We start from the raw sequence: 12,011 nt of genomic DNA, 5'->3' as shown, positions 1-12,011 counted from the left end.
TTTCATATTAAACTCTTCAAGTTCCATTTCCTCTTTCAACTGTGGAGCATTTAATTTCCCTTTAAGATTATATAATCTTTCAGTGTAAACTAACTGCATAACTTAAACAATAGATCACTATTCATAAGATACTCTTTGCTAGTATCTTTAAGTTTCTCCTCACCTGGTATCCCTGGCAGATGCCCACTTCACCCTTCCCATTGTCTGCTTTGACCTGCAGCATGTTCACTTCTTCCTCCAGTGCTTTCAGATCCCACAATTTTTTGGAGAAGCTATTTGAACATTATCATTTGGTCACCCTGTTAAAATAATCACCTGACTCCTTTTTTCAAGTTTTGCAGGAAACACAAAACACTTCACCAAAAGTGTAACATATGACATTTATTGATCGTTTCACTCAAAAAGGATGTAACAAAGGATGGCTATTGGCATAGTAATAACACTGTGTGTAAATTATGTAACTTAAGAGAAATAAATGACTTAGGCTATTTTTTGAACATGCCTTTGTGACTTAAGCAAGATATGGTAACACTTTATTTTGAAGGTGTCTACATAAGAGTCACACAAGCCTGTCAGAAACATGACATGACAAGTATCATGAGCATTAATGTTACTTCAAAGTGTCATTAATGTTCATGACACATCCCATGTCATGTTTATGACACGCTCATGTCACTCTTATGTAGACACCTTCAAAATAAAGTGTTACCAACATTAGTGTCTACAATAAAACACTGATAAACTAAACTGATAACTAAACAATCTCCCTCTAGCTCTTCTTTGCTGGGTTCTTATCTGATGCCTATGAATGTGGCAAATTGTCAAAGAAGTGATGATCTTAAAGGGGTAAAATCACATGATCTGATCAACTGAGGATGTAGGGGATTTTACCATAGGTGGCTATGAGGAGATGATTTTGGGAAAAAAACAAAAACAATTTTGACAAAAAATGACATAGGCGATTATTTTAACAGGGTGACATTCCCTGCTGTGATGGGGGGGTGGGAAAGCAAAAAAAAAAGTCATACATGACGTCACTACCAATGTAACCACAAACAGCCAATCACAGTGCAAGGTGTAGGCCACGTGACCCGAATGACGCTGTAGCTGAGGCTGGGGTCCCCGCTTGCCGGAAGTTGGCCGGCACCCAGCCGTATGATGACACATGAAAGTCACCTATAAACAATCACACCCTGCCACTGCAAGGCGTGCTTTTATTTTGGAGGAAAAAGAAACGTGTTAAAAATGATTGCGGTACATTATATGTTATATGCTTATTCGGTATTTCAGTGCTTACTGAAACGATAGGACGTAGCGGTGCCTGTTACGTGAGCTAGAAAAACGTTACATCATCTGTTATCTAGCTGAAATTTTTCACCATCATTTTAATAGAAAACAGTCTACATATGGCAAGGAGCCTTGTAAGAATATGCAATGGCTTTAAACGCCTCGGTTCTCTCTCATCTATACCGACTCAACTCAGCCAGCAGTCAGCCAGCGTTTCAGTCAGGACCACCGCTGTCCGGAGCATGGTGGTAGGTAGAGCAAACTGTTGATGACAATGTTTGAAAAGGATTTTTTGAATGGGGGTTTCATCTGTGTGTGCTGTGGGCTCATTCTCCTCTCACTCCCTCCAGATGTTTCTCAGTTCAGCCTGTGTTTCATTGTAAAGCTCTGGTGTGTTTCTGAACAAACACTAGGGACATCAATGGGAACTCAGTCAATGAGCTCTTAAACAATCAAAAGCAGAAAATATTCAGTCATAGAAAAAAATATTAGACCATTGTTTTCTTCAATTTCTTGTTCATTTTTATGCCTGGTACAACTAAAGGTAAATTTGTTTGGACAAATATAATGATAACAACAAAAATAGCTCATAAGAGTTTAATTTAAGAGCTGATATCTAGACATTTCCCATGGTTTTCTTGGTAATGATTTTGGTTATCATTAAGAAAACAAACAAATTTACCTTTCAGTTTTACCAGGCATTAAAATGAACAAGACATTAGAGAAAACAAGGGTGGTCTAATATTTTTTTCCATGACTGTATGTGTAGTTATTAACAGCTGTTACCCCAGACTGTATTTATCTCCATGTGCAATAATGGTTTATCATGTGCAATTCATACTACTATTAAATACTCCTTTACCTACAATCATTATCTAATATTACTGTCACTGATAATCACATTACAAACTGTCAAGACTACTTATTTTGTACTCAGGGGTACATTGCAGCTCCGTCGCTTTCTGTCTTTTTTATTTTATTCTGTTCTTGCGTGTTTCACACAGCATTTTTCTTACTTGTATGTTATAGTATTGTTATACAGTCTTTTTACCTTGCTTTGTTTGTACATAACATTTCAAATATTTTTTCATACGTTTTATTGTAAATATTTCTATTGAATCTGTAAGTGAGCTCCTACGACATTTCATTCTACTTGTACATTGACAATGAAGATATCTTGTATGAAGTTTAGTCATGGTTAAAATGTTATTTTTAGGCCATGTCGAAACATCAATCTATTGTTTAGCCTTGAATAATTTGTATGAATGGAACAATAATGGGTTGGCAATTTGTTTGTTGTTTTGCTTTACAAAAAGACTTCCAAAACAAAGAATGTCATGAAGAGAGGAGTTTTGGCCCTTCTTAGCTTTCTTGTAATCTGCTCTGACAAAGCATTATCTCAAGAAATGAAGGCACCCCAAGGTCGTCTAATCTTTATCACTGGTGTCAAAGGTTGCACTGCCCCTTTTGAGTTTTTCTACAAAGGTTTTACTGTAGCATTGTATCAGCAATGCACATATATGCAGTCATTTTGTAGCACATGCTGTCAATCAAGCTATCCATTATTATCTTTGTAAACATAGAAAAAAAAATCCTTAAATTCAGTATTGTTATAAAGCAGTCCAGGTGTTGGATTTATAACAGTGTCCCCAATGGCCTCATACAGCCAGAAGTATAAAGGAATAGAGACCTTGGTAGAAATAGCACAAATGGTGACAAATTTGTATTGTTCTATATTTCTCTGTTCAACAGTCATAGCAAGCATAACAAAATACTCAGGTTTAATATAAAAAGGTTTTAAGTTATAACAATATCATTTATCACGTTATAATGTGAAGAATGTTGTGATATAACAACAACTGTATCTAACAGACTACAAATACAGTGTATATACATATTATGATGTGTAATTTATGGAAACTCAGAACAAGTGTTCTATAAGAAGCCAGTCCAGGTCTTGGACTTACAATGTTGCTTCCAGTTGCCTCAAACAGTCAAAGATGAAGGGAAAAAGACATATTTTTTATATAATCCAATAATGCAATGCTCTACCCCACACAGTCTGCACAGTCCTACTGCTATGTTTGCCCAAATCCCATAGTAGACCAAAATTGTAAAACAATTCTCTGTTCAACAGGCACTGCAATCGCTCTTTTCCTTCAAGCCTCGGGACTTCAGCCTGCCCAACTCCTCCTGGGGCTCAGAAATGATGCGGTTGTACGAGCATTATGACAGCCAGTGTGAGGTGGAGACAGAGGGAGGAGAGAAACAGGAGGGGCCGTGGCAGAGACTGCCAAGCTACAATCGCTCCCTCAAGTATGCTACAGGTAAAAATACAGACTGTGGCGGTTATTCTCTCTCTTTGCTTGTTTGTTTTGTTCATGAAATACAGTAAGCATGTTGACATGTTGACATGCTTACGGATGGGGTCGTTGCAGGCACATTGCGTCACCTTTGTTCCCCTAAGAGCAGACAAACACGCAAAACCTGTTTCACCTGACTCCTGTGACAAGAACATCTCAATAGTGAATAAAAGTATACATACACTACCGGTCAAAAGTTTTAGAACACCCCAATTTTTCCAGTTTTTTATTGAAATTCAAGCAGTTCAAGTCAAATGAACAGCTTGAAAGGGTACAAAGGTAAGTGGTGAACTGCCAGAGGTAAATAAAAAAAGGTAAGCTTAACCAAAACTGAAAGATAATGTACATTTCAGAATTATACAAGTAGGCCTTTTTCAGGGAACAAGAAATGGGTTAACAGCTTAACTCTATGGAGTCTTGGGCTACTTTGTCCATTTTTTAATTCTTTTCATGTCTTTGTAAGTCATTTTGTGTCTTTCTTTAGTCATTTTGTGTCTTTTGGTGTCTTTTTTGTCATTTTGTGTCTCTTTTTAGTCCTTTAGTCCAACATAAAATGTGATTTTGAATCTTTTTTTTACTTTCAAAACACTATCATGCTCAATAAACAATTTTAAACGTTGCAAATGTGCATTCATTTCAGAGTACAATGAGACATTAAACTGCATAATTTTCAATTAAATTCTGGAAAAGTTGGTGTGTTCTAAAACTTTTGACCAGGAGTGTGTATGAACTTGCAAATGCACCTGTAACCTGTAATTTTCCCCCCCTGGGATGCTCTGTTAGCTGCTGACAGTCAACTTGTGTGTTTTTCCCATCAGGTGGAATTTATCTTAGTAAGATGATCCAGTCAAAAGCTCGTCTTTTTACCCGGAACATCAGAGAGACGGGGGCAGCGTTCGAGTATGTTTGTTTTGTTAACAGTGAGGAGCAGAAGTGTGTGTGCATTTTACAGGCTGGACACCTGCTGGAGGGGCCGCCAGGGTGAGATAAGCACTAATGTTTGTGTATAAATGCATGTGTGTGTTGTATACTTCACAAAACTACACCTTTAAACGTTGTATTTGATGTCTTACATAGACTGTGTGTGTTTCCAGACATGTCCATGGGGGGGCGATAGCCACTATGATTGATACAGTGACAGGGACTCACGCTACTTTCCTCTCTGGGCCAGTTATGACGGCCAACCTCAACATCAACTACCGCAGGTACAGTAACAATATGTTTCTATAGACACACAACAGTTAGCTTGTTGTTTAAATAGCTTTTGTTTTGTTTGTGTGTTTTTTGTTATACATACTCAAGCAGAAATAAAAAAAAAGTTTGTATCTTTGTTTAAATATGCATGAATGTGTAAGGTAGGAATAGGAATAGGTCTTTATTTGTCATTGTCACATGTACAACGAAATTCAAAGTGCTCTCCAGTAAGTGCAACATTTAAGTCTATAAAAATATAAATATAAAAAGAAAAATATGTACAATTCAAAATACCCAGTTTAGACAAACACATAAACACACCCAGACATACATGCATAGTCACACAGGAAAACAAAAAACAACAAACAAACAGCATGAACACACAGTAAAATACCTTACCAGCAATGCTACTATTTCATCTTTAGTGTATTGATAAACATATAGATAAATTGTTTTATGTACATTTTAAGGACCCTTGTCTTCTTTTGAGTATTATACTCTTTACTAGTATTATGGTGTTTATTATAGTGTTATATTGTCATGTCTCTTGGTTCTTGGGATGAGCATTCAGGATCTCTGTCTGTGGATCATTTGTTTCTTTGCAGTATATTTTGTGCGTATTGTATGACTGTTATCATTAGGGCTCAGTATCAATACTCCAAACCTTTAAGGTATGGACTGAAATGACCCAGTAGCAAGTAGTATAAACACATCTCTAATCAATCAACACCTGCATTCAAACCCTTTGTGCCCAGATGTAGAAAAATATATATGTTTGGTTTTTCACACAGCCAATCACCATAAGCATTGTTCAATTTAATGTGACATGTGATTGGCCCACTACCACAGCAGCTACACCCCAAACATGATTGTAAGAAACCAATTAAATAAGAAAAAAAAGGTGTCAATTTAAGTTTTTTATTGGGATCAGTATCACTTTAAGGCTACACTGTAAGACTTTGCTGTAAATTTACAGTCAAATTCTAACAGTAACTTGCTGTATTATGATTGTACAGTATATTGCTGTGAAAACAATGCATTGTGGGAGTTATCACGATTGCTCAGGCATTCAACGATCAAAATTATTATTTTTTTTTCAGGAATTTACTTTTTTCAGCTGAGCATGTCAGGAAAATAAAGCCGTTATTTTCGAAAAGAAGAAAAGTTTTATTTTATTTCTTTTTTGTCTGGGCTGAAATAATCACAATGTGTTTTTCCCCAGTAATCCTAATATAGAGTTTAAATGGATTAGTTATAATTTAGATTTAAACGTTGCGCTATTTTTTTTCTTCGTTACGAGACAGTTTGTCAGTAAACAGACCTGTTTTTCTATAATACAGTAGAGACTGTAAATTTTACAGTAAATTACTGGCGAAACTGCTGCCAGTAATTTACTGTAATTTTACAGTAAAAGGTTTTACAGTGTGCTGATATTGGTACTGGTATTGTAGTATTTTTTTAACAATACCCACCCTAATTATCCTTCATGGTCCGTTTGATCTGACTAACACTTGTCTAATCCGCAGCCCCGTTCCTCTGGGAAGCACAGTGGTGCTTGAATCCTCTCTGGATAAGAAGGAAGGCAGAAAAACATTTATTACATGTAAAGTGACCAGCAGCGATGGCTCCAAACTGCACACAGAAACAACAGGTAATTTTTTACATACACTACCGGTCAAAAGTTTTAGAACACCCCAATTTTTCCAGCTTTTTTTTTTTAAATTCAAGCAGTTCAAGTCAAATGAACAGCTTGAAAGGGTACAAAGGTAAGTGGTGAACTGCCAGAGGTAAATAAAAAAAGGGAAGCTTAACCAAAACTGGAAAATAATGTACATTTCAGAATTATACAAGTAGGCCTTTTTCAGGGAACAAGAAATGGGTTAACAACTTAACTCTATGGAGTCTTGGGCTATTTTGTCCACTTTTGAATTCTTTTCATGTCTTTGTAAGTCATTTTGTGTCTTTTTTGGTCATTTTGTGTCTTTTTAAGTCATTTTGTGTCTTTTGGTGTCTTTTTTTGTCATTTTGTGTCATTTTTTGGTCATTTTGTGTCTTTTTTTGGTCATTTTGTGTCTTTTTTTAGTCCTTTAGTCCAACATAAAATGTGATTTTGAATCTTTTTTTTAACTTTCAAAACACTATCATGCTCAATAAAGAATTTTAAATGTTGCAAATGTGCATTCATTTCAGAGTACACTGAGACATTAAACTGCATAATTTTCAATTAAATTCTGGAAAAGTTGGTGTGTTCTAAAACTTTTGACCAGTAGTGTACACACAACATATTTTATGGGATATGTTGTTGTGAAAGCTTGTGGTTGGTCACATCTTTATTGTCACTGTCCTGTTTCCTTTCATGCCTCTCGTGCAGCTCTGTTCCTGTCAGTCAGTGTCAGCCACCTACTGGGAGCGTGACACAAACACACCAGCCTACCTCTTACCCAAGCAAGCTGAGGCCACAACATGTGTGTGTGTGTGTGTGTGTGTGTGTGTGTGATAGAGTCAGAGTGTGTGTGAGAGAACGAGTGTGTCACTGGTGTGGAGTATTTTTTGGGGAGTGTGTACTTATTTGCCATGTGATTCAAGATAACTTGTCTATATGACATTGTTGACCTTTCACAGGCCAATAACTTAACAAATTTGACAGTTTTGTTTAACGTTTACTAGACTACCTCTGCTTAGTGTTATTAACACATCAACAGTACATATCTACACAGTATTTATTTCACTAAATGTATGGGTTATTTATTGTAACTTTTACAATATTTATCGATTTATGTAACATGGGGCACTTGGAAGTAAGATTATTGCTCAAAATGTAATGACAATGGATATTATGTTTCTTCCAATAAAGCCTTACCTATTGGTATGATTTGATTATTAAATTATGTGTTTATTTGTCAACAAGTTAAATAGTTTGCAACAAGGAATAAATATTGCATTGTTTTGGTTAGTATTATGTTGTTTTTGCTTCTAAACTTCCAAAAAATAAGGGAGAGAAGACTGGGTCAACTGGATTCCAAAAAAACCTAAGCTGCATACACTGCAAAAAAAGAAAAGTTGGATGAACTCAAAATTTCAAGGCAACAAACTTCAATAAAATTTTAAGTTGGACAATTAAACTAAATATTTTAAGTTTTGTTTTTGAGTCTGCTCAACTCAGTCTTGTCAACTCAACTGTAAGTTGTATTAACTTACAATTTTAAATTGTAATATCTTTTAATCCTTACTTCTGCTAACTTCTGCAATGTGCTCAATTGGCACGATTGTAACGCCGCTATGAACTGTCAGCTAATGTTGCGACCACAATTTTGAGTTAGCAGTGATACGCTAATGGCTACTCTTGTAGCTTTAACAAGCAGCCTAGCTAGCATCAGTTAGCCGCTAGCATCAGTTAGCCGCAAGCATCAGTTAGCCGCTAGCTTTCGCTAATGACCGAATTTTACAGCTTTCCCGCATTTCACAACAAAGAAATAAGAGTTATCAGAACTATTGTCCCTTGTTGTGAACCCCAACTTAAAGATATAAGTAACAACAACTCACAAACTTGTTTTTGAGCAGACAACTGGCTTCCTTTGTTGTGCTAACTTACATTATTGCCCTAAATGTCAATAATTTATATTTCCAAGTTTTACCAACTTAAATCACTGTTTTAGGCCAAAAAATACAAGTTGGCTTTTTTGCAGTGTAGATATTGGTTTTTGCAACAAAAAAGTGCACTAAACTTAATATCTTCATGATAAAAGTCAGGATTTGTACCAACAAAAGGCCACTTAATTCAGAGATGGATGCAGTCTGTCATTTACTGCTTCTCTCTGTCTGTAGTATTTTAGATCTTTCTGAACCTCAACGTGATAAATTGGGCCAGTCAAGGAGATCAAACCCTTTTTAGTAACATTTCAGCTAACAACACTGAGTTTCAGGTTCCCTACTTACATATTTTAACTTAGAATTTCAGGTGTGCGTTGCTAACTGTTACCCCACCATGTGGTGGACGTGGTTGCATTTGAATATGATGTGTGGATTTGCCTGGCATGAGAATAGTATTACAACAGAGACATGGGGGCTTTAAACCTAAAATCATCATGATAGTGGTTGTAATCATGTTCATAGGCTGGTTTGTCTCACTCACTCTGACACTTTGAGCATGTGTCAGAAATCACTGAGGTGTGCCAGGATATGCCATAATAAGTAACTCTATCCACATCACAGAGCTTTGCTGCTCAGCTGCAGACAGCCTTGCTGAAAAGGTGCACTTCTGACAGCCTTGAAAGCATGTAAAGCACTATTTGTAGTTGTACACATACTGTACTGACTATAAGACATTCAATTATTTGACTTTTATCTTGAACTATGAAACATTTGAATGTAAATGTAATCTTATTATCTGATTGTGCAACATTAATAATGTATACACCATCAGGGCCGGCCCTAGTCTTTAAGGGGGGGGCCTTATCGTATTTTGTTGCTACTTCACTTTGAATTGAAGCAACTTATGTATTTTATATATATATGTATATGTACATGCATATGTATGTGTATATGTATATGTATGTATATATGTATAATTAGTTTAAGGACACATACTGTACAAATAAGCATTCAAATTATAAGGTGTTACCTATTAGCAGCAACACAAAATTACTACAGTACAGTATTTGTCTATTTTGCCATGAATTGAATCTTATGAATGGTCATCTAACTCCAAACTCCAAACAAAAACTTAAATGATGTCTGCAGTGCTGCCAACCTGCTTATAAAGATATTTACCTCACTTTTTTGCCTTGTGTTGTTGTCTTGTTCAGTAACTTTTTTAACTTATCATGTGTTGTATAAATACGAAATGTGTTTATAATTATTATTATTTTTTATTATATTTTTGTTACTACACTCCTGGTAGACCTTGTTTCATAGGGGACAGTTAATTACTTAATTTGCCGACCTTAATTTCACATTTTTACCCATCTCGCAAAAAAGGCCCAAGATGTTGTCGGTTAATGTTTAGAAAGTTCAGTTTTTATTTTCTTATTGTTTCTTGCAGACCTCTCTGCTTTAAACTGCTCTGCAGCAGTGGAACAAACATGCCTGCTCTTAATTCAAACTGTCAGATGACTGAGCTGCGAGTCCAGAGACAGTAGCACCGAATGTTGATGTTCATCAAACATGGCAATTAATTCTTTTGAGTTCAAGAGAGATTTAAAAAGGAGCTTGAAATTTATCTTTTTTCCCCCCTGATGTTATCCAGTTTCAGAAATTAATTCTGATAAATTCCATTGATTTATTTGACGTTAAGCTTAAAACACTTACTATCACTATCCTTTTGCATCCATTTAAAATACAGCAAAGTGTTGCTTATTGGCAGGTGCTGCTGGGAGATTTTTTATTTTAGCTGTAAACTATTGATATGGGTCTACAAACCTTGCACACTTTTAACTTCAGTTCTCACAGTTTGGTCTCATGTGTGGTTTCTGAGTGCATGGGCACAGGCCCGGTGGTCTTCTGAGGGCCCCTCACATCTCTAACCTCAGTGAAGTGCAGTTGGAAATGTCACCTTAGTTCTGAAAACTAAACTGTGCGTGTGTGTGACAAATGAACACCAGCAGTTATTTTTTTATCTTCCTTGAAGAGTCATGTGGTCAAGTTGGGTTTGAGGAAGCGCTGGGTGGAGGGGGGCAGAGCAGAGAGGGGGCAGTTGTTTTCAGCTTTCAGTTAAAAACACCTGCAACTAGCTCTGTCCACTGCAACACTCCCAGAACTGATTTTTTACTTTAGATAATTGCGTTAAAGTGCAGCTTCCACTTGCAAAGCTCAGTCGGACATGTGCTGAAACACCTGACAGGATGACGAGGTGTCTGTCAGTGACTCGACAGTTAACAGTTATCTTTCTGAGCGTCACCATTGCTAGAGGAGTATCTAGGAATTTGCATCCTGAAAATAATATTTCTAAACATACCACAGACCACATGACTCTTCAGGGGAGAAGAAAAATATTAGAAGAAATGCTCAGAGAAGTTGTTGCATGCTAGTTTAGAAGTCACCTGGCTGGCTGAGAAATCCTGCTTGTAATAATAATAATAATAATAATAATAATAAAAATAAAAGAATAGTGGGTTTTATTTTTTAGTGTTAATAATTTTCTTTGGTTTATGTAGGACCTGGGAACAAGTGGGCACATTCTGCAATAAAGTCAACTTTTTGTTGCTATGTGACTTTTTTCTATCCAATTCTGTTATAATTTAGTTCCACACGGACATTGTCAGGTTGATCTCTTTTATAGTTGTAGTAGAAGTAGTAGCAGTTTAATATTTTTAAACTACTTTTTAGAAGAAGCTTCATGAACCCAAACTAGATTTCTTGGTAGCTTCAACTTCTTCCAGTCTGAATTGATTATTATTTTATTGATGCTTGGTGTCCTGAAGTACTGGAAGGAGTACAAGTATGAGATCCTTTACTTAAGATGTGTACAATTAAAAGGCCTATATTCAAGATCTTACTTAAGTAAAATTATATTTAAAATACCAGAAAACTGTACTGTACTTAGAGGAACAGAAGTAAACCATTATCAACATTTACATTGCATACTATGATGTCATCAATAAGCATGAAAGCAGCATTTTAATGTTGAGGTGGAACAGATTTTACTACCTTCAATTCATCATATTTTAAGAGGTGTTGTGCATTAAGTATTAATCTGCAAAGTAGTTACTTGGAGTAAAATATGATTCAGAATTGTGTTGAAGTAGAGGCATAAAGTAAAGTAAGGACAGCTCAGCATTAAGTACAATATATTCCACCACTGACAGACTCTTCAGCAAGTATGTGTGGACCAGTGTAAGCGTCTTAGAGGAGCATTTACCACAATGATGTAAACCGACACGACATATCGATTATTCATTGTTTTCTTTGTGTCTGCAGTCCTACCTCAGATAAAATTAGGCAGCCTATATTAGCATACCATTATTAAAATAATCCATTTGCATATATGTACAGAGCCCTGCAGGTGCTTTGTATCAAACTGGTATCACACCAGAATATGAAGAGGGATTTAATGTTGTTTTAGCTGTGAAATGTGCATGTGTAAAAGGCCAAACCTGCAGAGGAATCTAATGTCTATTCATTGTATTTACTCGATTAGTGTGGCGGAAATTTGTGGCAGCAACATGGGAT

The 12,011-nt window shown here is 36.1% G+C and overlaps 1 protein-coding gene across 1 annotated transcript; it reads left to right on the top strand.

Annotated features, from left to right (window-relative positions):
- Positions 1-1,190: 1,190 nt before the first annotated feature.
- them4 (thioesterase superfamily member 4) lies at positions 1,191-8,269 on the top strand. Its single transcript, XM_059338357.1, has 6 exons — positions 1,191-1,535; positions 3,425-3,614; positions 4,469-4,631; positions 4,745-4,855; positions 6,371-6,495; positions 7,216-8,269. Exons 1-6 carry the CDS (start codon positions 1,407-1,409, stop codon positions 7,257-7,259), a joined length of 762 nt encoding a protein of 253 aa, XP_059194340.1. The 5' UTR covers positions 1,191-1,406; the 3' UTR covers positions 7,260-8,269.
- The last annotated feature ends 3,742 nt before the right edge of the window (positions 8,270-12,011 follow it).

This window comes from Centropristis striata, chromosome 8, assembly GCF_030273125.1.
Source record: "Centropristis striata isolate RG_2023a ecotype Rhode Island chromosome 8, C.striata_1.0, whole genome shotgun sequence".
Lineage (NCBI taxonomy): Eukaryota > Metazoa > Chordata > Actinopteri > Perciformes > Serranidae > Centropristis > Centropristis striata.
This window is presented reverse-complemented; position numbering and strand designations above follow the sequence as displayed.

Coding starts and splice junctions, on each gene's coding strand:
- them4 (XM_059338357.1), top strand. CDS start 1,407: ATGGCAAGGAGCCTTGTAAGAATATGCAATGGCTTTAAACGCCTCGGT. Junction 3,615..4,468: donor CTCCCTCAAGTATGCTACAG/GTAAAAATACAG, acceptor TTTTCCCATCAG/GTGGAATTTATCTTAGTAAG. Junction 6,496..7,215: donor ACTGCACACAGAAACAACAG/GTAATTTTTTAC, acceptor CCTCTCGTGCAG/CTCTGTTCCTGTCAGTCAGT.